Raw genomic sequence first — 27,112 nt, 5'->3', positions numbered from 1 at the left:
TGTAGTTCGTGCAGAGGTGGGGCAGGATGCTGGCACTTTCCAAAGGATGAGTGAGTGAGAGCTGGGAGGACGGATTGTCACCATCGACCTAGCTTTCCAGTTTAGCTCATCGGAAGTTATGTAATGAGCTCAAATGACATCAACAACTTTCAAAGAATACAATGTGTGACTCTACCAAAAAGTCCCTGTTTAGGTTCTAAATGAATTCCCCATTTAGTCTCTTAAGGAAAATTAAAATGTGAAGGACATAAAGTTCAAACTTTTGTCCTTCACCCCACTCGATTTTTTCACTGGTTTGGTCTTGGCCAGTGATTTGGTAGAGATGATGGTTCCCTTAGCACCGAAAGACTGAGCGAGCCCCACCAAAGCAAAACTAATCCAACTCCAAATCTTCCATGTGCTCCCTGTTTTCTAAATAGTCAAAATTAATGGAAAACGTAAAACGATCACAAGACTTGTGAGTAACCCCCATTTGGAAAACAAAACCCTCAGTATACGAAAGCAGTTATTTTAAGAAAAATTATGTCCCAAGCTACCTGTAGCCAGTAAAAAGGTATTACAAGTCTCAGAGATGCCTGTGGAGTAAGTGGGAAGATGGACTAGACATGCCAGCCATAATGCCTGTCAGACTGGGCCCAGTGTTCAGTGACCAAAATCTCTATAAACTCAATTATATAGTATCAATGGGCTAATTTTAGCACTTGCTTACCATGATTTTGAGGAAAGTCCTCCTGAGCACATTATCTCCATTCTTAGATGGGAAGCTCGGGTACTTTCCTGTCTTCCCACCAAATTTAGAAATTTACTATGTTGTCACTATCAGTCATTAGTCCTAATTTGAGATTCCCCTTTATTTTAAACTCTTTATTGAGGTATAGTTTGCAAACGATAAGTGTCACATATTTAAAATGTACAGTTTGGTAAGTTATGACAAATATATTCACCTGGAAAACTATCACTGCAGACCAGATGCTGTCCATCACCCAGAAGAGGTTCTTCATGCCCCTTTGTAATCCTTCCCTCTCGCTCTCCCCACGCCTCTCTCCTACTTCTCCTCTGCTTTCTGCCTCTGGGGCTTAGTTTGCATATGCTAGAACTTTATGCTCTTTTCTATGCAAGGCTCCTTTCACTCAACATAATTATTTTCAGTTTTGTTGACATTTCTGCATGTGGCAATAGTTTATTCCTTTCTTATTTCTGAATAGTATTCCATTATATGGATATACCATAACTTGTTTACCCATCCATCAGTTGATGGAAATTCGGGCTGTTTCCAATATTTAGCTATTGCAAATACAATTGCTAAGAATATTTGTGTACAAGTCTTTGTATGTGCATATGATTTCCTTTCTCTTATGTAAATACCTTAAAGCGGAATGGCTGGATTATATGATTGGTGTATGTTTTACTTTTGAAAAAGCTGCCAAAGTGTTCTCCACACTAGTTGTACCATTTTATAGTCTAACCATCAGTGTATACGACCTTCTGTTGCTCTGTGTCCTTGCCAACACTTAAAAAGTTCTGCCTTTTCAGTTTTAGCTGTACCAATGGGTACGTAGTATTCATAATGGCTCAGTGAAACATTTTCATGATGGGTGCTTTAAAATTCTTATCAGATAATTCCCACATCTGAGTCATCTTGGCATTGGCACCTATTGGTTGTCTTTTCTCATTCAAGTTGTAATTGTTCTGGTTCTTGGTTTGCTGATTGATTTTCCATTGTATACTGGACATTTTGGGTGTTTTGTTGTGAGACTGGGTCTTATTTTACCTCCTTTTGTAGCAGGCACACCATGTTCAGGTGTGGCATGCAGGTCAGATGGAGTGAACATTCAGCTGTCTTTTGGGCCCAGCTGATGCCACCCTGGTGAGAGCAGAGTGCCAATGAACACTCCCTTGTCACCACAGAGTGAGGAAAGAAATTCACCCTGTGACACCAGAGGGAGAGCATGCAATGCCAACTAGTAATTTTTTTTCACCGTGCCTCATTTTGCCTTGCTGCTGCCAGGTTGGGGTGGTAGCTCAGGTCCCTCCTAGAGCCAATGTATGTGTGACTTTGAATTTCTTACAGATTACAAAGAACAATAAGATATCTTGCAAAGAGAAATATTCTTTGAAAACATTCAGTAGATGGAACAAGTAGCAAAAATGGATAGCAGTTTAGAGCAAATTAGTAAGCCAAAGGATTCTTAAGAGTTCAAGTCCTATCCTTCAGCCCTATAGTACTCTTTAGAACCCTCTTTACCCCATTATAGTTAATCTGGTATAGTTAATCATTCTTTACATTAATGTTTTCTGATCAGATTAAGGTGTGATGACTTTCTCCTGATTGGACCCTGAGGGATACACTTGTAATTCTTTTTTTTTTCTCTTGTTTTTCACTCAGGTTTTTGCTTTTATTATTATTTTTAATTGACACATAATAAGTGTCCATATTTATGGGTACTGTGTGGTAGTTCCATACATGTATATGATGCTAAATAATCAAATCAGGGTAATTAGCATATCCATCACTTCAAACATTTGTTGTTTCTTTGTGTTGGGAACATTCAAAATTCTCTCTTCTAGCTATGTGTAATTATAGTCACCCTGCATTGTTATAGAACACTAGAACTTATTCTGCGTATCTAGTTGTAATTTTGTATATACTGACCAACCTCTCTCTATTCGCCCCTTCCCCCTACCCTCCCCAGACCAAGCTAGAAACCACTATTCTACTTTCTACTTCTATGAGATCAAGTTTTTCAGTTTCCACATATGGGTGAGGACGTGGTATTTCTCCTTCTGTGCCTGGCTTATTTCACTTAACATAGTATCTTCCGAAGTATTCATGGTGCTGTGAATGACAGGATTTCATTCTTTTTTATGGCACTAGTAATTCTTAATTAATCCTTGACCTTTCTTCCCACTCAACAATAAATATAGCCCTAGAATTTCAGGGGCTTGACCAATTAACGTTTATTTTGATCTCACCCAGAGCCCAGTCAGTGTTCATTAGGCAGCCTTCTGCCTTGCTGTCTTCTGAGCTGGGATTCAGGAACCCAGGCTCCTTTTATCCTACATCTCCACTGTCCTCTAGGGCATCTCCAGAAGCCACAGGGATCCTCTGCACCAGCCTCTTGATGAACAGAGAGAGAGAGATTGAGGAAGGGAGAGAGAATGGTGGATTGTATGAGTGTCTTTGTGCCTAGGTGTGGAAGTGGTATGGACATCTTTTTTGCCAAAATTCCAAATTCCAATGGGCAGAACGGAGTCATGGCCCCCAGACAAAGGAGCCTGGTAAACAGTCTTCAGAAAGAGAAAATTTAGAGGTGAGCAGCTAGCTAGTCTCAACTACCATCTCTCCTGCCCTTCTTTCCAATGTATTTACATTCATTTTAGACATATCAGTCAACTATGTTTATATTTTTATGACTATGTAAATATTTGTCTTTTCATAGTCAAGACCAATACGATGGTTTAGTATTTTTGTGCAGGAATTTGTTCTCCCTATTCTCTCGCACGTTTTTCATCAAGAAGTACTTTTGAGCACATGTGATGTGTAGGTACTGCCCTAGATTCTAGGAATACAGCAGTGACTGAAAAGAACATTTTCAAGATTTCTATTTTGTTGTTTGTCAACTCTAGTGGAATGACTTAGAAACAACTAGCAAAATAGATATTCACAATAATTTCAGATAGTGAAATGTTCTATGAAAAAAAAATGAAAGTGCATGATGATGAGGGGGAGGCAGATGGTTAGATCATATGTTCAGGGAAGGTGCCGTGAGGCAGTTTCATTTGAGATGAGTCCAGAATGATAAGAAGGACTCAGCTATTTGAAACTCTTGGTGATAATCTCTGGTTCATTCAGCCCCTGCCTCCTTTACAACTACACCTGAGCAGCTGAACACAGCTGGAGAATAACATTCCGCCATGCTGACTGCTCTCACTTTTCCTGCGTGACCTCAAACCTTAAGGGAGCCTTGATGCTGCTCAGTAATCACAGTGGGTCTCAAAAGCGGTCCCCAGACCCCAGCATCCGCATCACCTGGTTGCTTGTCTCAGGCCCCACCCTAGACCTACTGAATCAGAAATGAGGTGGCGTGGCCCAGTAGTCTGTATGTTTTTTGTTTTGTTTTTATCGTACATATTTAAAGCACATCACTTGATGTAGGTATGCATAGTGAAGTGATTACTACATTCAAGAAATTTAATATATCCATCATGTCATACAGTTGCTTTTCTTTTGTGTGTGTGTGTATACGGGTACCTAAAGTCTACTGTCTTAGCAAACTTCCAGTAGAAAACAGTATTATTAACAATAGTCTTCATGTTGTGCATTAGATCTCTAGACTTATTCATCTTACCCAACTGCAACTTTGTCCCCTATGACTGACATCTTCCCATTTTCCACCCCATGGCAACCACTATTCTACCCTGTTTCTATGTGTTCGTTTTTTGTTTTATCTTAAGTGTCCACATATAGGTGAGATAATGTAATATTTGTCTTTCCGTGTCTGGATGATTTCACTTAGCATAAAGTCCTCTAGGTTCATCCATGTTGTGGCAAATGCAGGATTACTTTCTTCTTTAAGGCTGGATAACTTTCCATCGTACGTCTTTATCCATTCATCTTTTGATGAACACGTCCCTTGTTTCCATATCTTGGCTATTGTGAATAATGCCATAATAAAAATGGGAGTGCAGATATTTTTAGGAAATGGTCATTTCACTTCTCTTTGATATGTACCCAGAAGAGGGATTGCTGGGTCATATGGTACATCTATTTTTAATTTCTTTAAGAATCTCCATACTGTTTCCCATAAAGTCTGCACCAATCTACACTCCCACCAACAGTGTACTTGGGTTCCCTCTTCTCCACAGCCTAGCCCACACTTGCCATCTCTTGTCTTTTTGATAAGTGCCTTCCTAAAACGTGTGAGGTGACATCTCATTGTGGTTTTGATTTTCATATCTCTGATGATTGGTGATGTTGAGCATCTTTTCATATCCTTTTGGCCATTTTTGTGTCTTTTTTGGAGAAGTATGAATTCAGGTCCTTTGTCTATCTCTGAATGGGTTTATTTTATTTTATTTTATTGTTTTGGCTATGAATTGTATAACATTCTTATATATTCTAGATGTTAGTCCCTTAACAGATGTATGGTTTGCAAACATTTTCTCTCATTCTGTAGATCACGTTCTTGTTTTGTTGATTATTTCTTTTGTTGTGCAGAAGCTTTTTTATTTGATGTAGTCCCACTTTATGCTTACTTTTGTTGCCTGTGCTTTCTGTGTCCTATCCAAAAAATCATTGGTGAGATCATTGTCAAAGAGTTTTTTCCCTGTTTTCTTCCAGGAGTTTTATGGTTTCAGATCTTACATTTAGGTCTTTAACCCATTTTGAGTTGATTTTTGTATATGGTTTAAGATAAAGGTTTGATTTCACTCTCTTGCATGTGGATGTCCAGTTTTCCCAGCACCTTTTGTTCAAAAGACCGTCTGTTCCCCAGCAGCCTGTGTTGACAAGCCCTCCTCCAGGGAATGCTGCTGCCTTCTGAAGTCTGAGAGCCACTATCCTAGTCCTACTTTGCCACTCTATTTTCTTGAACCAAACTAAGGAATTGGAGGTGAAATTCCACAGACTTTCACCACCAAATTTTCTCACCTACCAGCATCTGCACCAGTTGTTTACTCTGTTTTCCCACCTGTTTCTGGAAGTTAACTCTCCATTTTCTTATCAACGAACAGCCCTCCCACTTAGACACTAGATCTCACTCCCTGTTGCCTATTCAAGGACATGTCTTTAACAATTTCCCTCTCTCCTTCCTAAATCATCTTCTCTCTCAACAGTTATTTCCATCCCATTCCAATCAGCATATAAGCATGTTGCCTCTTAGTTCATTTTCATGTGCTTAAGTGTGTGAGAGTGAATAACAGACATCATGATGTTTCTCCCTAAATATTCCTGTGCAAATTTTTTTCAAAGAATAATGTCTTTTTTACATATAACCAAAATAAGAGGATCATACCTAAGAAAATGAATAATAATTCCTTAAATCTAATATCCAATTCATAAACAAATGTCCTTAGTTGTCCCTCAACAACCTATAGAATTGTATTCTTAAAAAGAGTTTTTTTTAAGAGCAACTTTAGGTTCACAGCAAAATTGAGAGGAAAGTGCAGAGATTTCCCATACACCTCCTGCCCCACACATGCATAGCCTCCCGCATTAAAAGCATACCCCATAAGAGTAGTATATTTGTTACAACTGATGAACTTACATTGCCACATTGTTATCAGCCTTCATAATCATCCAGAATTCACAGTTTCCATTAGGGTTCACTCTCGGTTTTGCACTCTATAGGTTTGGATAAATGAATAGTGACATGGATCTGCCATTACAGTATCATACAAAGTATTTTTACTGCTCTAAAAATCCTCTGTGCTCCCCTTGTTGTCCCTTCCCTATCCCCCAAACCCTGGGGATTGCTGATCTTTTTACTGTCTCCATAGTTTTGCCTTTTCCAGAATGTCATACAGGTGGAATCATACAATATACAGCCTTTTCAGATTGACTTGTTTTGCATAATAATATATATTGAATGCTCCTCTATGTTTTTTTCATGGGTTGGTGGCTCATTTGTTTTTAGCACTGAATAATATTATGTTGTCTGGACGTACCACATTTTGTTTATCCATTCACCTATTGAAGGACATCTTGGTTGTCTGCAAGTTTTGGCAATTATGAATAAAGCAGGTATAAACATCCATGTGCAGGTTTTTGTGTGCACATTGGGAGGCAAATAGAGTAGCTTGGTCAGGCCCCCTCTCATCAGGTCCAGTTGGGTGTGGTGCAGCACATTCTTTGTAAACAAGTTGTGGGGGGGTGGAGTTAGTGGGCATGTATGCCCTGTATTTTTAGCTTGTTGCTATTCTTTTGTGTTCTTCAGTGTGCCAGGCAGTGGCTCTGAACTACTGGTCTGCAGAGCTTGTGTCTAAAAATAGAGCATGTTTACTTTGCTGGCAGCTGCTCAGTTTTTCTTTGGACTGCCCAGCTCTTAAACACGTGTGTGCTGAATAAAGCTTCTTATCTCTTTACCTAGGTCTCCAAGGAACTTTCTCCTGTTACCTAGCTGGTAGATCTTCATATGAAGTGTTTCCTACCCAGTCTGGACAATGGGCTTGAGGGGTTCTGTGAGCTCCAGACCCAGCCCTAGGTTTACACAGATAAATTTTTAAATTTTAACCTCCTCTGGGTAAATATAAAAGATGGAATTGTGTTTTTGAAGCCCAGATCCATTCCAGGACCTGGTTGTTTTGCCCCTTGTTTTCTTTAAATAGAGACTAGTTCGTTCTTTTCTTTACTCTTATCTATGGAGGAGGCAGGACTAGTTTTGTTGTCAAATGTTCCAACTTCTGGATTTTTCTGATTGCTTCCATATGGAAAAACTTAATTTGTCCTATATTTCTTGTGTTTCCTGTATCCTGTAATTTAGATAGACTTAATTTAAGCTTTAGCATAAGTGATGCTGTAAATTCTATTTGCAAGGCATTGGGAGATGTGTGACGCCTGATTGTCTATCATCAGTGATGTTAATAGTGACTGGATCAGGGGATAAAATGCTGGTCCCTGCATGGTGCACTTCTGTTTTTTCCCTTGAGACCAGCAAGGTATCGATGTGGTAATTTTTTTGTGACAAATATTAACTCTAAAATAATTCCCATTAACCATGTTCCTTATTATTTTAACACAAGTGATAAGTATGGCCTGAATCAATCATTTTAGAAAGGTAACAAAATGTTGATTTTTGTAAGTATTTTGTGCCTTCTACATTTATTAGCTTGCCTTCTTTTGTAAAATAGTGCTCTCTTTCACAGATTGGGGCTAAAAGCTTAGTTTGAAGTAAAGTTCCTCCTGGAAGCAAGAAAAACATTTAGTTATTTCCCTTTAGTTACCAACTTACAAAGAAAAGAGCTGGCTTACCAGTTGCTTCAAATGGTGACAAATGATTTTGTCTTTTTCTGACTGTCATTATGAGCACATGGATTATTATATATTTGGTGTAATTAAATTAGTATAATCAGTGTTTTCTCTAATATTCCGGTTTTCACAATTTCTGCCAAGTTGGCTTCTGTGTCCTTTTTGATATAAATCCAAATTGAGGAAACCTCCTTGACTTCTGGCTCAAGGTGTCCCAGGCTCACTTTGTACCTGTTTTGCCCCAGACTTGGAATTTGTTGGTTCTCCAAGAATTTGTGGGGAATTAGAAATGAATATCTTGACACTGTGAGTGCTCATTGTTATCGAGTAACATTGCTTCTAGGCCATTGAGCAGATGGAAGCTATGGATAAATGACAGATAGGTACATAAACTAAAAATCATGAATTCATATTGATATTTCTAAGTTATTTTAAAATTAGTGTCTGTATTTATTTATTTGAATTTATATTTGAGGCTCATTTCTCTCACACTGAAAATGTAACAGTATGAACACAATTACTTAATTGCTGTACCTGGCCATATTTTTAAAAAGAAGTAATTTCAAAGTAGAAAACCACTTTACAAGTATCAATGAAACCACTGAATGAAGTTAAAGATCCCTTGAACTTCATAGGTGACAAAGGTTGTGTTAAAAGAACTTAAAAGCTGCCTCGAAGAGATTTGCACTAGAGGAAAAACAAAGAACCCCTGCAAAAATCAAAAAACAAACACCAGAAAATTCTGAACATCAACACAGATAATAACTGCAGTGGATTGAAACACAATGGACATGATTAAATCCGCAAATTTATAACAATAACATTTTGGTAAATTGTAGGCAATCAACTTTTTATTTCAAAAATTGATAAATAGAGGGAGAAAAACCTTTATCCTGTCTTATATAACCAAATGATTGGTGAGGGGAAATTTCTCTTTATACAAATATTCCATCTAATAAAGAAGGAGGATTAACACTAGAATATCACCATTTTGTAGCCCCCAGTGAATTAACAGATCTGGGTAATAATTATCGATGGATGCTCATATCACAAAAAGTAGAGATACCCAGACATTATGTAATCCCAATGGAAGTACACAATCATCACCTATAAAGCACTGACCCCGAAAATGGAATCTGAATTTGAATACGTTTCAAGATCTAAATACTAATTTTCAGGAAATACAGACAATAGGTGGAATTCTTTTTAACACCATTGATGTTCAAAAAGTTAGCAAAAATTTCTACCACCCGGTAGGTTGTCATTTCACTCTGTGGATTGTTTCCTTTGCTGTGCAGAAGTTTTGGAATTTCATATGTTCCCATTTGTTTATTTTTTCTTTTGGTGTTTATGCTTTGGGGCTCATGTTCATAAAGTCTGTACCGAGACCTAGTTCCTGAAGTGTTTCACCTCTATTTTACCTTAGTAAATGTACAGTTTCAGATCTTATACTTAAGTCTTTAATCCATATTGAGTTGATTTTAGTATATGGTGAGAGATGTATGTCTAGTCACGTTCTTCTGCATATGGATATCTAATTTTCCAGCACTGCTTATTGAAGAGGCAGTCTTTTCCCCAAGGTATGTTTTTGTTGCCTTTGTCAAATATCAGATGACTGTAAGCCGGAGAAGTGATTTCTGGGTTGTTTATGCTGCTCCACTAGTCTGTGTCTATTTTTATGCCAGTACCATGCTGTTTGGGTTACTATAGCTTTGTAGTATAACTTGAAGTCAGGTAATGTTATGCCTCTGGCTCTATTTTTTTTTGCTCATTTTTGTTTTGGCTACTTGGGGTCTTTTGTTGTTCCATGTGAATGTTGAGATTATTTTTTCCATTTCTGTGAAGAATGTCATTGGTATTTTGATGGGATTTTATTGAGTCTGTAAATTGCTTTGGGTAGTATAGATATTTTCACAATGTTAGTAATTCCAACCCGAGAGCTTGGAATGTATTTCCATCTTTTTGTGTTGTCTTCAGTTTCTTTCAATAATAGCTTCTAGTTCTCATTGTAGAGATCTTTCACCTCCTCAGTTAAATTGATTCCTAGGTATTTTTTGTGTGTGTGTGTTTGTGACTGTTGTAAATGCACTTACTTTCTTGATTTCTCTTTCTGTTAGCTCATTATTGGAGAATATAAAAGCAACTGATTGGGGGCCGTTTATTTTGTATGCTGCAATGTGACTGAAATTATTAACCAGCTTTAGGAGTTTTTTGATAGAGTCTTTAGGTTTTTCAATATGTAGTATCATATCATCTGCAAATAAAGACAGTTTGACTTCACCTTTTCCCATCTGGATGCCCTTTATTTCTTTCTCTTGCCTGATTGCTCTGGCTAGTACCTCCAGTACTATGTTAAATAGAAGTGCTAACATCCTTGTCTTGTTCCTGTTCTTAAAGGAAAAGCCTTCAGTTTCTTCCCATTCAGAATGATACTGGCAATGGGCTTGTCATAGAAGACTTTTATTGTATTGATATACTTTCCTTCTATACCTAATTAGTTGAGAGTCTTTCTTATAAGGGATGTTGAATTTTGTCAAATGTTTTTCAGTGTCTATTGAGACAATCATATGGTCTTTGTCTTTGAGTTTTTTGACGTGGTGTATCACATTTATTGACTTTCGTATGTTGAACCATCCTGGCATCCCTGGGATGAATCCCACTTGATCATGGTGTATAATTTTTTTGATGTGCTGCTGTATTCTGATTGCTAATATTTGGTTGAGGATATTTGCATCTATGTTTATCAAGGATATTGTCCTGTAATTTTCTTTTTTTATTGTGTCTTTATCTGGTTTTGGTATCAGAGTTATGTTGGCCTCATAGAATGAGTTTGGGAGAATGGCTTCTATTCCAATTTTTTTTGGAATAGTTTGAGGAGAATTGATATTAATTCCCCTTTAAAGGTTTGGTAGAATTAGCTGTAAAGCCATCTCGTCTTGGGCTTTTTTTGTTGGAAGATTGCTGATTACTGTTTCAACCTCATCGCTTGTTATTGGTCTGTTCAGATTTTCTATCTCTTCTTGGTTCAATCTGGGGAGTTTATGTTTCCAGAAACTTATCCATGTCTTCCAGGTTTTCATATTTGTTGTCATACAGTTGTTTATAATAGTCTCTAATGATTCTTTGTGTTTCTGTGGCATTGGTTGTAATGTCTCCCTTTTCATTTCTGATTTTTGTTACTTGGGTCTTCTCTCTTATTTTTTTTGTTAACCTAGCTAATGGCTTATCTATCTTATTTATCTTCTTGAAAAACCAACTTTTTGTTTTGTTGATCTTTTCTGTCATTTTTTGGGGTCTCTATTTCATTTAGTTCTGCTCTGATCTTCATTATTTCTTTCCATCTCCTACTTTAGGATTGGATTGCTGTTGTTTTTCCAGTTTTTTGAGGCTTAGTGTTAGGTCATTTATTTGAAGTCTTTCCATTCTTTTGATATAAGCATTTCTTGCAATAAATTTGCCTCTTAGTACTGCTTTTGTAGTATCCCATTAGTTTTAGTATTATGTACCTTTATTTTCATTGGTTTCAAGAATTTTTTTGATTTCCTGTTTAATTTCTTCTTGGGCCCATAGGTCATGCAGGAGCCTATTGTTTAGTTTCCACGTAGTTGTAGAGTTTCCAGGGTTTTGCTTGTTATTGATTTCCAGTTTTAGTCCATTGTGGCCTGAAAAGATACTTGGAATAATTTCAAGTTTTACAAATTTGCTGAGATTAGATTTGCGACCTAATGTGTGGTCGATCGTGGAAAATGTTCCATGTTCTGATGAAAAGAAGGTATATTCTTTAGATATTGGCTGGAATGTTCTGTGTATATCTGCCAGGGCCAGTTGGTCTAAGGTACAGTTTAAATCCTGTGTCTCTTTGTTGATTTGTTGCCTGGAAGATCTGTCGTATACTGAGAGAGGCTTGTTCAGGTCACCCACTATCAACAAATTATGGCCTATTTTTTTCTTGAGGTCTAAGAATTTGCTTTACGTATCTGGGTGCTCCAGTATTGGGTGCATATATGTTTATGATTGTTATGTCTTCTAGTGGGATAGATCCATTTCTCATTATATAGTGGCCTTCTTAGTCTCTTTTTGTTTTTTGGTTTAAAGCCTATTTTATCTGATATAAGAATAACTACTCCTGATCATTTTTGGTCTTCATTTGCATGGCATATCTTTTTCCATCCCTTCACTTTTAGTCTGTGTGTGTCTCTATAGGTGAGATGCATCTCTTGAAGACAGCATATACTTGGGTCTAGCTTTGTAATCCAATCAGTGAACATGTGCCTTTTGAATTTGGAGGTTAATCCATTCACATTTAGGGTAGTTATTGGCAGGTATTGCTTAATTCCTGTCATTTAATTGCTTTTTGTTTCGATGTTTTAAATATCTTTTGATCATTACTTCCCCTTTTATTTCTCTTCTTCAATGTTAGCTGGAAATTTGAGGTGGCGTCATTTAGCCTCGTACTCTTTCTCACTGGCATTTTTGTTTCAATGACAGGTTTTGCTCTTTCTTGTGTACCCGTGATAGTGATCATCATTATTCAGATTCTAGATGCAGGACTCCCTTGAGAGTTTCTTGCAGAGCTGGTGGTGTGTTGGTGAACTTTCACAATTTTTGTTTTTCTGGGAAATACACGATTTCTCCGTCATTTCTGAAGGAGAGCCATGCTGGGTAAAGAATTCTTTTCTGGCAATTTTTTTCCTTTTGTATTTTGAATATAAAATTCCACTTTCTTCTGGCTTATAGGGTTTCAGTTGAGAAGTCTGCTGTTAGTCTGATGAAGATTCCCTTATAGGTGACTTGACACATTTTTCTTGCTACTTTTAGAGTTCTGTCTTTGCCTTTGAGCTTTGCAGATCTGACTAGAAAGTGTCTTGGAGAGGATCTTATTGGATTGAATCTGTTTGGGGACCTTTGAGCTTCCTGGATCTGAAGGTCTGCATCTCTCCTGACACCCAGGAAGTTTTCTGTTTTTATTTCTTTTAGTAGGTTTTCAATACCTTTTCCTTTCTCCTCCCCTTCTGGAATACCCACAATTCGAATGTTAGAGCACTCGAGGTTGTCTGCTCTCTGTCTTAGATTTTCTTCATTATTTTTAATTCTTTTTTCCTTTTTTTGTCTGCTGGGTTACTTTGAAAAGACCATCTTTGAGATCTGCAATTCTTTGTTCTGCTTGCTCTAGTCTGCTGCTCAAACTCTCTGTTGTGTCTTTTATTTCATTGAATGAATCTTTCGTGTCTAGGAGTTCTGCTGCACTCTTTTGTAAGGTATTAATCTCTTTGTAAATTTGCCTCTTCATATTCTGGATATTTTTTCTTGCTTCCTTGTGTACTTTAATTGAGTCTTCTTTGATTTCTTCCAGCTTTCTTAAGATCATTCCTCAGAATTTCTTTTCAGACATTTCGAGCATTTCCTGTTCTATGGCGTCTGGAATTTGAGCATTACTGTATTCCTTTGGTGGTGTCATATCTTCTTGCTTATTTGTAGTTCTACTATTTTTTCATTGATGTTTGGTCATCTGGTAGAGAACTTGCTCCTTCTGTTACTCTGGGGCTGGCTATGAGAATAAAGATTTCCTCGTCTATTTGCAGGCTCTATGGGTGACTCTTCTTATATCATTGTAGTCAAGTGTGTAGCCAGTTGCCTGTAGAGTGGCCCTGGCTGCCACTGTGGTGGTGAACTGTCCTTGTGGTGAAAAAGGTGTCACAGTATCAATATTATACCACCTTGGCTCCTATTTCAGCTTTCCATGGCTGTAGACTGAGTCCCTGGTGCTGTGCAGGCCATGGCTCACCTTGGGGCCTGCTGGGCTGTGTATACTCCCTTCCCCCCCATCAGGGCCTCAGACTGGATCCTGGTGCCACATGGATCTGGTTGTGGCTCACCTCGTCAGCTGCTGTGACTGTAGGTGCTTCCCTCTTGGCCTGAGACTGAGCCCTGGCACTTCACGGGTCTTGGCCCACCTCCGCAGCTGCTGCGACTGTGGGCTGGGATCATTTTCTAAATTTATTTTCTAGATAGTGTACAGAAATGCAATTGACTATTGTATGTTGATTTTGTGTCTTGGAACTTTTCTGAATTTGTTTATTAGGTATTATATAGAAATATATATATTTATATGTATGTTTTTCATGTCATCTTCAAATAGAGACAGTTTAACTTCCTCCTTTCCAATTTGGATGCCTTTATTTCTGTTTCTTGCTTAATCCCTCTTGCTAGGATTTCCAGTACTATGTTGAATAGAAGTAGCAAGAGTGGGCACCCTTGTCTTGTTCCTGATGTTAAAAGAAAAGCTTACAGCTTCTCATGGTTGAGTATTATGTTAGTGTGGGTTTGTCATACATGACCTTTATTCTGTTGAGGCTCATTCCTTCTATACCGAATTTGTTGGAAGTTTTTTGTCATAAAAGGGTGTTGAATTCTATCAGATGCTTTTTTGCATTTATTGAGATGATTTTATGACTTGTAGACTGCATTCTGTTAATATGATACATAGATTTATCAATTTGCACCTGTTGAACCATCCTTGCATCCTAGGGGTAAATCCCACTTGATCATGGGCTATGATCCTTTTAATGTGCCGTTGAATTTAGTTTGCCAGTATTTTGTTAAGGATATGTGCATCTGTGTTCCTCAGGGTTTTTGACCTGTAATTTTCTTTTCTGGTAGCAACCTCATGTGGTTCTCATATGAGGATAATTCTGGCCTGGTAAAAGGAGTTTGAAAGTTTCTAAATTTTTTTGGAAGTGTTTGAAAAATATTGGCATTAATTCTTCTTTAAATGTTTGGTAGAATTCATTCATGAAGCCATCTGCTCCTGGGATTTTGTGTGTTGGGAAATTTTTGATAGCTGATCCAATCTCTTTACTCATGATTGGTCTGTTCAGAGTTTCTATTTCTTCATCATTCAAACTTGGTAGGTTGTCTGTTTCTAGGAATTTATCCTTTTCTTCTAAGTTTTCCAGTTGTTGGCATATAATTGTTCAAAGTAGTCTCTTGATCCTTTTTGCATTTTGTGGTATCTGTTGTAATGTTTTCTCTCTAATTTACAATTTTTTTTATTTGAGTGCTCTTTTTTCTTGGCTAGTCTATCTAAAGATCTTTCGGTTTTGTTGATCATGCAAAAAACCACTCAGTTTCATTGAGCCATTCACAGCCTTTCTAGTCTCTCTTTTATTTATCTCTGTTCTAATCTTTATTATTTGTTTCCTTTGCTGACTTTGGGTTTAGTTTAGTTTTTTCTTTTTCTAGTTCTTTGTGGTGTGAAATTAGATTGTTTATTTGAGATGTGTCTTTTTTCTTAATGTAGGTGTTTATCTGCATAAATTTCCCTCAGCACTGCTTTTGCTGAATCACGTAAGTTTTGGTATGTTGTGTTTCCATTTTCCTTTGTTTCAAGATGCTTTTTGATTTTCCTTTGACTTTTTCTTTTACCAACTGGTTGTTCAGGAATGTGTTGTTTAATTTCCACATATTTATAAATTTTCCAAAATTTCTCCTATTATTGATTTTTAGTTTTTTACCAATGGTGGTCAGAAAAGATACTTGAGATAATTCCATCTTCTTAAATTTGTTAAGACTTGTTTTGTGACTCAACATATGATCTATCCTGGAGAATGTTCTTGTGTGCTTGAGGAGAATATGTGCTCTACTACTGTTGGATGAAATGTTCTGTATATGTCTGTTAGGTGCCTTTTGTCTAGGCTGCTGTTCAAATCTGGTGCTTCCAAATTGATTTTCTCTCTGGATAATCCATGTATTATTGAAAGTGGGGTATTGCAGTTCCCAAATATTATTGTATTGCTGTCAGTTTCTCACTTCAGTTCTGTTAACATTTACTTTAAACAGTTATGTGCTCCAATGTTGGGTGCATATACATTTATGATTTTATGTACTCTTGATGAATTGACCACTTCAATATCATATAGTGAGCTTCTTTTTCTCTCATAACATATTTTGACAAAAGTTCATTCTGTCTGATATAAGTATAGCCACCATTGTTCTCTTTTGGTTACCACTTGCATGAAATATCTTTTTCCATCCCTTGACTTTCAGTCTATCTGTGTCCTAAAGGCTAAAACTGGTCACTTGTAGGCAGCATATTGTTGGATCTTAGCACATTCCTTTTCATGGCTATACAAGACTTATTGTATGGATGTCCCTTATTGCTGGACACCTGGTGCTGTTCAAATGTTTGCTATACAAACAATGCCACTGTGAATAAACTTGTAAATATGATATTTGCAATTTGTTCAGGTGAGCCTATAAGTAAGACTCCTAGTAGTTGTATTTGTAAAATGCAAATGTAAATTTGTTTGATATTTTCCAAATTCCACATTTCACACTTTCAACAGCAATATATCAGGGAGTGTGTTTCCTCATAGCTTCAACAGACTATGTTGTTTAAAGCTTGCATTTCTTTCTCAATTGAATAGGTAAGAAATCTAACTCATTCAAATAGAAACATTTTTTTTTTGGCCACTTACACCTGGTTTCCTCTTATTTTTCTGGTCTTTCACTCTCAGTCACTTCATCATCTACCCCACCTCCAAATAATGAAGTTCTTTGAAGTTAATCCTGGACCCTCTACTCTACTCCCTCATTATGATCTTCCCAAGTGTTCTTGCCCATTCCTATGGCTTTGATAACATTTGTAATTATAATGAATCTCAAATTTGTCTTTCTGGCCCAGACCTCTCTTCTGAATCCAGCTGCCAACTTAATATCTCCATGTGGATGCCTCTCAAATATCCACATATTTAATACAATTCTGACCTCTGGACCACTCTCCTTCCTTATCAGTATGGTATAATACAGACTTCCTGAAACGGACTTCCGTTAAGTGTCATTATCTCCCATCTGCATAAACCAGAAATCTGGGATTCATTGACACTTCCTGCTTTTTGATGCGAGCAACCAATTAATGGTCTAATCTTATCTACATTGCATTAGAAATGTATGTGTAACACATCCTTTTCCCTCTACTTCTACTCCCTATCCTGGACCATTGGCCAACCTATTTCAAAGTCCTTTAAACTGGGTTTCCCGTTTCACTTCTTAGCACCCCTTTGTTTATCCCAGGTTTTCACAAAGGAGCATGAGCTTTTTAAAAACGTAAATAAGATCATTATCCTTGTGTTCAATGAACTCCAAGTTTTCTTGAAACAAAAATCAAAATTATTAACATGATCTAAAAACTACTGCATGATCTCACTCTGTGTATAGCTATAACCTCATCTCATGTCATTCATTTGGCTCTAAGAACACTAACCTTCTTTCCATCCTTTAAAATTTCCCACCTGGAAGGCAACAAACCAGAGACAGAGCGAGCGCCCGACCTGGCACAGCACTGTGAGTGATCCCTGGCACAGCTCTGTTCGGGGGGTGGATGCCCACGCGGCTCCCCGCCTGCACCACCAGGCCACTCACTGCCCCGGTGCTGCCTCCATTTTCCCAGGTGCGGGCAGCTCCGCCCTGCTCGGCCATCACTGAGCCCATTTGCTTGGCCTGGCGCGGGGCTTTCCGGACCCTGCGGGCCGACCTCCTCTCCCACTCCCTCCACGGTTCTCTGGCAGGGCTGGGGGTGTGGGGCGTCCCGACCAGTTTTGGGAGGGCTAGGAAGTACGGGCGGGCTGACTGTCACTCCACCACACCCTGGACTCCGGCCCCGGTAAACTTCCTGTTACTGGGAGGCAGATACCATCTCTGCGACACCAGTTTGGAAAAAAGCCTAACGAATTTCTGGTTGGGAATAGTGTGGTAGGAGAGTTCCCAGGTCCGCTTGAACCTGCCGGAGAGCAGGCTGCAGGCGGGCACTAGACTCGGTTTATACCGGGGGGATACAAAGGTGAACAAGACCCGAGAAAGATCTACACAGTGCTACAAAGGCACCCAGAGAGACCGGTCGTCTGTGCCTAGCAGAAACCTGGTAGACTTCCTGGGCGAGGCAGTGCTGAGCAGGGTCTTGAAGGCCCAGCTGATAGACGAGGGGTGCAGAAGACACGCCCCAACCCAGCACAGTGTGCACAGAGGGGGGAGACGTGCGGCCAGGGAGGCGGAGACTCGACAGAAACCATACACCCGGTGGGGTCGCCACTGCACGATCTAACAGCCTGGGCCAGAGCACACGGAACGGGGAGAAGTCCTGTACAGAAAGTGAAAGCCCAACAGAGATCACACACCCTGTGGTACGTGATCCACCAGCCCAGCAGAGTACAAGCTGACCAGAAAGGTGGATCCCCGGAGAAGCCCAAGACCCGAGGCAACCACACACACAAGACACTAGAGGCCAACTGAGCAGTCACGGTGGGAGCCATACCAAATTGGCAACCACAGCAACATCCTAGTTAGTCATTAGTCTTAAACCGGTGGACTGTGAAACCCCCTGCCACAATGAATAAACACCAAAAAAAAGACACCAGAAATACAAAAAATCAAGAAAGTACACCACCAAAAGTTAATAAATCTCATACTCTAGATCCTATAGAACAAGAAGCCCTTGAAATAACTGACAAGGAATTTCGAGTGATAATTCTAAGGAAACTGAATGAGATACAAGAAAACTCAGCTAGACATCATGATGAAATGAGGAAAAGTATACAGGATCTGAAAGAGGAAATATACAAGGAAATCAATGTCCTGAAAAAAAATGTAGCAGAACTTGCTGAACTGAAGAAGTTATTCAGCGAAATAAAAAACACAACGGAGAGTTTAACCAGCAGGCTTGTCGAAGTTGAAGAGAGAACCTCTGAACTTGAAGATGGGCTGTTTGAAATAACACAAGCAGACAAAAAGAAAGAAAAAAGAATCAAGGACATGGAAGAAAATCTGAGAGAGATATCAGACAACCTCAAGCGCTCAAATATCCGAGTCATGGGTATTCCAGAAGGGGAGGAAAATGGAGATTCCATTGAAAACATATTCAACAAAATAGTGGCAGAAAACTTCCCAGGTATAGGAAAAATCACAGATCTTCAGATCCAGGAAGCTCAACGATCTCCAAACGGATTCAACCCAAAAAGGCCTTCTCCAAGACATGTCATAGTCAAATTGGCAAAACTCAGAGACAAAGAGAGAATCTTAAAAGCTGCAAGAGAGAAGCGTCAAATCACCTATAAGGGAGCCCCAATCAGGTTAACATCAGACTTTTCATCACAAACCCTAAAAGCTAGAAAGGAATGGGATGATATTTTCAAAATACTAAAAGACAAAGATTGCCAGCCAAGAATACTCTACCCTGCAAGGCTATCCTTCCGAAATGAGGGGCAAATAGTATATTTCTCAGACAAACAAAAACTGCGGGAGTTCACTACCACAAGACCACCCTTACAAGAAATCCTCAAGGGAGTACTGGGTTTGGTTCCTGAAAAATAACTACCACTGCCATAAAAACCTAAGAAAAATCTAAACCCGCTAGTACAATAAAAATGGCATTCATGAAGAGAAAACAAGCTAACAAAAACACTATCTACAACCTAAGGAACCAACAAACAAAGAAACCAAACAGTAAATCAGAAAGCAAGGAACAAAAGACACCTAAGACAACCAAACAACCAATAAAATGCTAAGAATAAATCAACACCTTTCAATAACAACTCTTAATGTTAAAGGCTTAAATTCCCCAATTAAAAGACACAGACTGGCTGACTGGATCAAAAAGCAGGACCCAACTATATGCTGCCTACAAGAGACCCACCTCACCCATAAAGATTCACACAGACTAAGAGTGAAAGGATGGAAAAAGATTTACCATGCAAACAGAAAAGAAAAACGAGCTGGAGTGGCTATTCTTATATCTGACAAAATAGACTTTAAACTAAAAACCATAAAAAGAGACAATGAGGGACACTACTTAATGATAAAAGGACTGATCCATCAAGAAGACATAACAATCATAAATATGTACGCACCCAATGTTGGAGCAGCCAGATTGATAAAACAAACTCTATTAGACCTAAAGAAGGAAATAGACACTAATACCATAATAGCAGGGGACCTGAACACCCCACTGTCAATATTAGACAGATCATCTAGGCAAAGAATCAGTAGAGAAACACAAGATCTAAACAAGACTCTAGACCAATTGGAATTGGCAGATATCTACAGAACATTCCACCCAACAACCTCAGAATATTCATTCTTCTCATCAGCACATGGATCATTCTCCAGGATAAATCACATATTAGGTCACAAATCAAGTCTCAATAAATTCAAAAAAATTGGAATTATCCCATGTATGTTCTCAGACCACAATGGATTAAAACTAGAAATTAATAACAAACGAAACTCTGGAAACTATACAAACACATGGAAATTAAACAGCATTCTACTTAATGACATATGGGTCCAAGAAGAAATCAAGCAGGAAATCAAAAAGTTTATTGAAACTAATGAAAACAATGATACATCATACCAAAACCTGTGGGATACTGCAAAAGCAGTATTGAGGGGGAAATTTATTGCATTAAACGCTCACTTCAGAAGAATGGAAAGATGGCAAGTGAATAACCTAACACTTCACCTTAAAGAACTAGAAAAACAAGAACAATCTAATCCTAAAGTTAGCAGACGGAAAGAAATCATTAAGATCAGAGCAGAACTGAATGAAATTGAAAACCAAAAAACAATTCAAAAGATCAACGAATCAAAAAGTTGGTTTTTTGAAAAGATAAATAAAATTGACAAACCATTAGCATGGCTAACATAAAAAAGAAGAGAGGACTCAAATAACAAAAATTAGAAATGAAAAAGGCGATATTACAACTGATTCATCTGAAATAGAAGGAATCATTCGAGACTACTATAAACAACTATACGCCAACAAATTTGAAAATCTGGAGGAAATGGATGAATTTCTGGACACACACAAGCTCCCAAAACTGAACCGTGAAGACGTAGAAAATTTGAACAGACCAATAACAATAAAGGAGATTGAAGCTGTTATCAGAAGGCTCCCAACAAAGAAAAGCCCAGGACCAGATGGATTCACAGCAGAATTTTACCAAACATTCAAAGAGGAATTGACACCGATTCTTTACAAACTATTCCAAAAGATTGAAACGGACGCAAATCTCCCAAACTCATTCTATGAAGCAAACATCATCCTGATACCAAAACCAGGTAAAGATATAACCAAAAAAGAAAACTACAGGCCGATATCCTTGATGAATATAGATGCAAAAATCCTCACTAAAATACTAGCAAACAGAATACAGCAACACATACGAAAAATTATTCATCACGATCAAGTGGGATTCATCCCAGGGATGCAAGGTTGGTTCAACATACGCAAATCAATAAATGTGATACACCATATTAATAAACTCAAACACAAGGACCATATGATCATATCTATAGATGCTGAAAAAGCATTTGATAAAGTTCAGCACTCATTCATGACAAAGACCCTCTATAAGTTAGGTATAGAGGGAAAGTATCTCAACATAATTAAAGCCATATATGCCAAACCCACTGCCAATATCATCCTGAATGGGGAAAAGCTGAAAGCTTTTCCTTTAAGAACAGGAACTAGACAAGGATGCCCACTCTCACCACTCCTATTCAACATAGTGTTGGAAGTACTAGCCAGAGCAATCAGAGAAGAGAAGGAAATAAAGGGCATCCAGATTGGAAAAGATGAAGTCAAACTGTCCCTGTTTGCAGATGACATGATCCTATATATCGAACAGCCTAAAACCTCTACAAAAAAACTGTTGGAATTGATAAATGATTTCAGCACAGTAGCAGGATACAAAATCAACACACAAAAATCAGTAGCATTTCTTTTCTCCAATAGTGAACATGCAGAAGGAGAAATCAAGAAAGCCTGCCCATTTACAATAGCCACCAAAAAAATAAAATACTTAGGAATTGAGTTAACCAAGGAGGTGAAAAATCTCTATAATGAGAACTACAAACCACTGCTGAGAGAAATTAGAGAGGATACAAGAAGATGGAAAGATATTCCATGCTCTTGGATTGGAAGAATCAACATAGTGAAAATGTCCATACTACCCAAAGTGATATACAAATTCAATGCAATCCCCATTAAAATTCCAAAGACATTTTTCTCAGAAATGGAAAAAACTATTCAGACATTTACATGGAACAATAAAAGACCACGAATAGCCAAAGCAATGCTCAGCAAAAAAAATAAAGCTGGAGGCATAACACTACCTGACTTTAAGCTATACTACAAAGCTATAATAACCAAAACAGTATGGTACTGGCATAAAAACAGACACACTGACCAATGGAATAGAATAGAGAATCCAGAAATCAACCCTCACACTTACTGCCATCTGATCTTTGACAAAGGCACCAAGCCTATTCACTGGGGAAGGGACTGCCTCTTCAGCAAGTGGTGCTGGGATAACTGGATATCGATATGCAGGAGAATGAAACTAGATCCATACCTCTCACCGTATACTAAAATCAACTCAAAATAGATTAAGGATTTAAATATACACCCTGAGACAATAAAACTTCTTACAGAAAACATAGGGGAAACACTTCAGGAAATAGGACCGGGCACAGACTTCATGAATACGACCCCAAAAGCACGGGCAACCAAAGGAAAAATAAACAAATGGGATTATATCAAACTAAAAAGCTTCTGCACAGCAAAAGAAACAATTAAAAGAGTTAGAAGACAACCAACAGAGTGGGAGAAAATATTTGCAAAATATACATCTGACAAAGGATTAATATCCAGAATATATAAGGAACTCAAACAACTTTACAAGAAGAAAACTAGCAACCCAATTAAAAAATGGGCAAAAGAGCTAAGTAGGCATTTCTCTAAGGAAGATATCCAAATGGCCAACAGACATATGAAAAAATGCTCAACATCACTCAGCATCCGGGAAATGCAAATCAAAACCACATTGAGATACCATCTAACCCCAGTTAGGATGGCTAAAATCCAAAAGACTATGAACGATAAATGCTGGCGAGGCTGCGGAGAAAAAGGAACTCTCATACATTGTTGGTGGGACTGCAAAATGGTGCAGCCTCTATGGAAAATGGTATGGAGGTTCCTCAAACAATTGCAAATAGATTTACCATACGACCCAGCCATCCCACTCTTGGGAATATACCCAGAGGAATGGAAATCATCAAGTCGAAGGTATACCTGTTCCCCAATGTTCATCGCAGCACTCTTTACAATAGCCAAGAGTTGGAACCAGCCCAAATGCCCATCATCAGATGAGTGGATACGGAAAATGTGGTACATGTACACAATGGAATACTACTCAGCTATAAAAACGAATGAAATACTGCCATTTGCAACAACATGGATGGACCTCGAGAGAATTATATTAAGTGAAACAAGTCAGGCACAGAAAGAGAAATACCACATGTTCTCACTTATTGGTGGGAGCTAAAAATTAATATATAAATTCACACACACACATACACACATACACACACAAACCGGGGGGGGGGGAAGAAGATATAACAACCACAATTATTTGAAGTTGATACAACAAGCAAACAGAAAGGACATTGTTGGGGGGGAGGGGGGGAGGGAGAAGGGAGGGAGGTTTTGGTGATGGGGAGCATTAATCAGCTACAATGTATATCGACAAAATAAAATTAAAAAAAAAAATAAATAAAAAATTTCCCACCTCCCTTCTGCATCAGAAAATAGCTCTCTCTCCCAAAAGACTTAAAGGTCCAGAAGTGGAAAGACTTATGTCTCTTTTTAACCATTGTATGTAAAAGTACTCTGAACAATGGCTGTAAAAGAGACAACACCTCAATTTGCACCTGTTGAATATTGTTAGGTGAATGTAGCTGAGAGTTATTAAGAGCCCAAAGTAAAGTGGGATGCAAGAGCTGGACATAGAAATCCTTAAAAATGAAGAATGAATAGAACTTGATGAGTGATCTGACTTCATATTAAGACACAGAGAAGCATCAGATATGACTAAGGGCTTCCTTACGGAAAGCTGAGAAAAAAGAATAAAACACTAGAAAGTCACCAGAGATGATAGCTGACTGGTGTGAGGCAGTGGGGGAAATTTTGGAAGTAGAGAGCAAGACTTGTGCAGAGATGATAGATTCATTTCTGCATATTGAGTTCAAGGCAATGGTGAAACATTAGAGAAAAAAATGTTGATTGGGCACTCGGAGTGTGGAATTGAAGATTGGAAAACCATCAGCTCTAAGACAAAAACTGTAGATGTAGAAGTGGATAAATTCCCAACAAAATAGATGGTTAAGAAAAGTGGGTGACAATGATGGAAGTTTCGGGAATGCCTTCCTTTACAAAGTGCAAAGAAAATACGAAGCAAATAAAAAAGGGAAAAAAGGGTGGAATTAAAATAATATGAAGCAAATAACTGTGCAAAGAATGACTGGGAAGGTAGAAAAATGGTATAATGCAGTGTGGAAGGCGAAATGAAGGAGGTTTTCAAAAGTGGTTAACCAGCATAGGGAAGTCAATGCCATAGAAGAGTTTAAAGCAAACGGAAAAGGAGTTTGGATGGATAATAGTGAGATCCTTGGTAACTTGAAAACATGAGAGAGAGGCATTAGGGTTTGGGGACAGAATGCTGGTGTCCTGGAAAGCAAAGTGGGGAGTAAAACTTTTATTTGTCCAACAGGATGGTGTACAGCCCTATGTTAACCCCTGATCCCTCCTGACCTCTATCCTCTCAACAGCTCTGAAGCCAGTGGATCTACATGTCACATACCAGACGGGGCCCCTGATGGCGGTGGAGACCTCTCGGGGCATAGTGCTGCACTGGCGAGCCCACGGCTGGCCCCTGCGCTCCGTCCATACACCAGTGGCCTCCCTGCACTCTGTGGCCCGGGAGCTGGGGGGCCTGGCCGGGGGCCCCCACACCGTGGTGGTGCTGGGCCTGGGAGCTCACTTCACCACCTTCCCTCCGTCCATCTTTGTGCGACGACTGGCAGGGATCCGGGCGGGTGTGACCGCCCTGCTGGCCCGGGAACCCAGCACTCTTGTGGTCATCAAACTGGCCAACACTGGCTACAAGTCTGTGTATGGCAGCGACTGGTTCACCCTCCAGTTGAACCGGCTCCTGAGAGCTGCCTTTGCTGACCTCCGTGTGGCCTTTGTGGATGCCTGGGAAATGACCTCCAGCCTGGCCCTGCCAGACAAAATCCACCCGGGGCCTCTCATCATCCGCAATGAAGTGGACTTACTCCTCTCCTTCATCTGTCCCAGCTGAGTGCTCCTGAGGGTCCAGAGTTGTGAACTTGAGTCCCGGGATGTAGCCATAAAAATTGTGAAGAGGATCATGGTAATGATGGGACCCTGAACTAACAATGATTCAGAGAAGTTATCCCAAGACTTAGCACCCGAGTGTTAACAACTGCTAACAATTTGGTGACCATCCTTTCATACATCTCTCTATGCACCAAACAGATACATGTATAATTTTACATACGTCCTTTTTAATTCTCTTTGTTTGGAGGGAAATTTTATTGGTTTAATTGTAGATAATGCAGTTGTAAGAAATAATACAGAGAGCTCCCTGGCACCCTTTCCTCAGTTTCTCCCAGTGTTAACATCTTGCAGAACTACTGTACAATATCACAACAGTATAGTAACATCGATAAAACCTGACAATCATACTTGGATTTGTCCAGTTTTATTGTACTCATTTGTACGTGTATATATTTAGTTTTATGAAACTTTATCACATGTATTGGTTTGTGTTTAATTTTTTAGCCCCTGTTTTATTGTTTTGAAAGGGGAAGAAGACAAAGTGCAAGGGTTTGTCCAAAGAGGGACGTCTGATAGGACAGCCCTGGATAAACTGGGATCTCAAAGTGAAACTGGCAATCAGAAATGACCACTCTTTTGCCTGGAATAAAGGACTTAAGTTTCTGATGTTGATAAGCTTTATTATCAGGAAGCACAACCTGGGAGACAGTTTAGTTGTAAACTGGCTCAGAGGTTCGAGAGCCTCAGCAAGGTTTTTAAAGGGAAGAGTGTGGGAAACAAAAGGGGCACAGAGCTGCTACGTGAAATCCTGCAGATTCCAGGCTTCCTTTGTCTCAGGGCTGGATCTGTATTGGGGTGTGGGTGCCATCTTCGTCCAGACAGATGTGACTCCAAAGAAAGAATAGTTAGTTCTGCACATTACTGATTAGCTTTTATTATCTTTGCTCTTCCTGAGCACCAAGGTCCATAGCATTATTTCATGATCTCTGCCGTGAGCTAAAGTTATAAAAAGACTGGTTTTTTAAGACTTCTGCTTAAAGCTGTATTCTACAAAATGGCTCTTCCATGGCTAAGTGTCAATGACTATTTGCTGTGGTGGGTTCTTGTCATCTGGCTAAGGGTGATCCAGAAGTATATTCTCAGACCCGGGAGAGTACAAAGAATACTACCTTTGGGAAATTTGGTGTGCAAAAGACATGGGGAAGTGCCCACTAAGACTTTATAGCCGTAAGCCGGTTCTCATGCTGGTTTTCAGCCTGAATTGATACTACCCGTGTAGCTCAAAAAGTCTCTAGTTCAAAGTTAAGTGGTCCTAGACTCATGTTGCCTCCAGACATCTGAGAAAATCAAATACATATGATTTCTAGAGAAACCTACATTTATCTTGATAAAAGAAAAACTTTAGATCATTTAAATTTAAAGTATTTGCACAAAGAACCATTCACTAATCAGGCAGCCAGCAGAGCAGAAAAGGTTCAGAGTGACTCTGGAGCTGCAGTATGTTCAGCTCAGATTTATAGACAGAAAAAGGAGAGTGATGTACAGAAGATCAAATTAGAAAAAATAATACAGCACTTTATTTTATCTTTACTATCTCCTTAAAGGCCCTACCTCCAAACATTGTCAAGTTGGGGGTTAAGGCATGTTGGGCAGGAATCTCAGATCCTTCTGCCCCTTCCTGTGCAAGTCCTGAGTCACGTACTTGAAAGAAGACCCTGGCAGCTTTATGCAACGTAGACATACTTTATTCTTCCGATGTGAGCTTCAAAGACCTACTTTATTCTCAGAAGCTCAGGCTCTGCTGCACTGACCCTCCATGTTCTGCCTTCCTTCCATGCTCCGCTGACCTCCGAGGCTCTGCCGACCTGCAGTTCAGAGAAGTGATCTTTATACTTTTAGTACACAATAGCAGCCAAAAGCCAAGCATTACATAATTACAACAATCATGCTGAATC

General features: G+C 38.9%; 1 protein-coding gene across 1 annotated transcript in view; it reads left to right on the top strand.

The window, feature by feature from the left end:
• The window catches only part of LOC134372497 (NXPE family member 3-like), a 40,228-nt gene extending 15,070 nt beyond the window's left edge, over positions 1-25,158 (top strand). Inside the window, exon 6 of the mRNA XM_063089977.1 lies at positions 24,626-25,158. Within this exon, the coding sequence (XP_062946047.1) occupies positions 24,626-25,158 (533 nt within the window). The remainder of the gene's footprint in view (positions 1-24,625) is intronic.
• The last annotated feature ends 1,954 nt before the right edge of the window (positions 25,159-27,112 follow it).

Source organism: Cynocephalus volans, chromosome 3 (genome assembly GCF_027409185.1).
Source record: "Cynocephalus volans isolate mCynVol1 chromosome 3, mCynVol1.pri, whole genome shotgun sequence".
In the NCBI taxonomy this organism is placed as follows: Eukaryota; Metazoa; Chordata; class Mammalia; order Dermoptera; family Cynocephalidae; genus Cynocephalus; species Cynocephalus volans.
The sequence above is the reverse complement of the archived record's forward strand: the minus strand, read 5'-3'. Positions and strand labels throughout refer to the sequence as shown.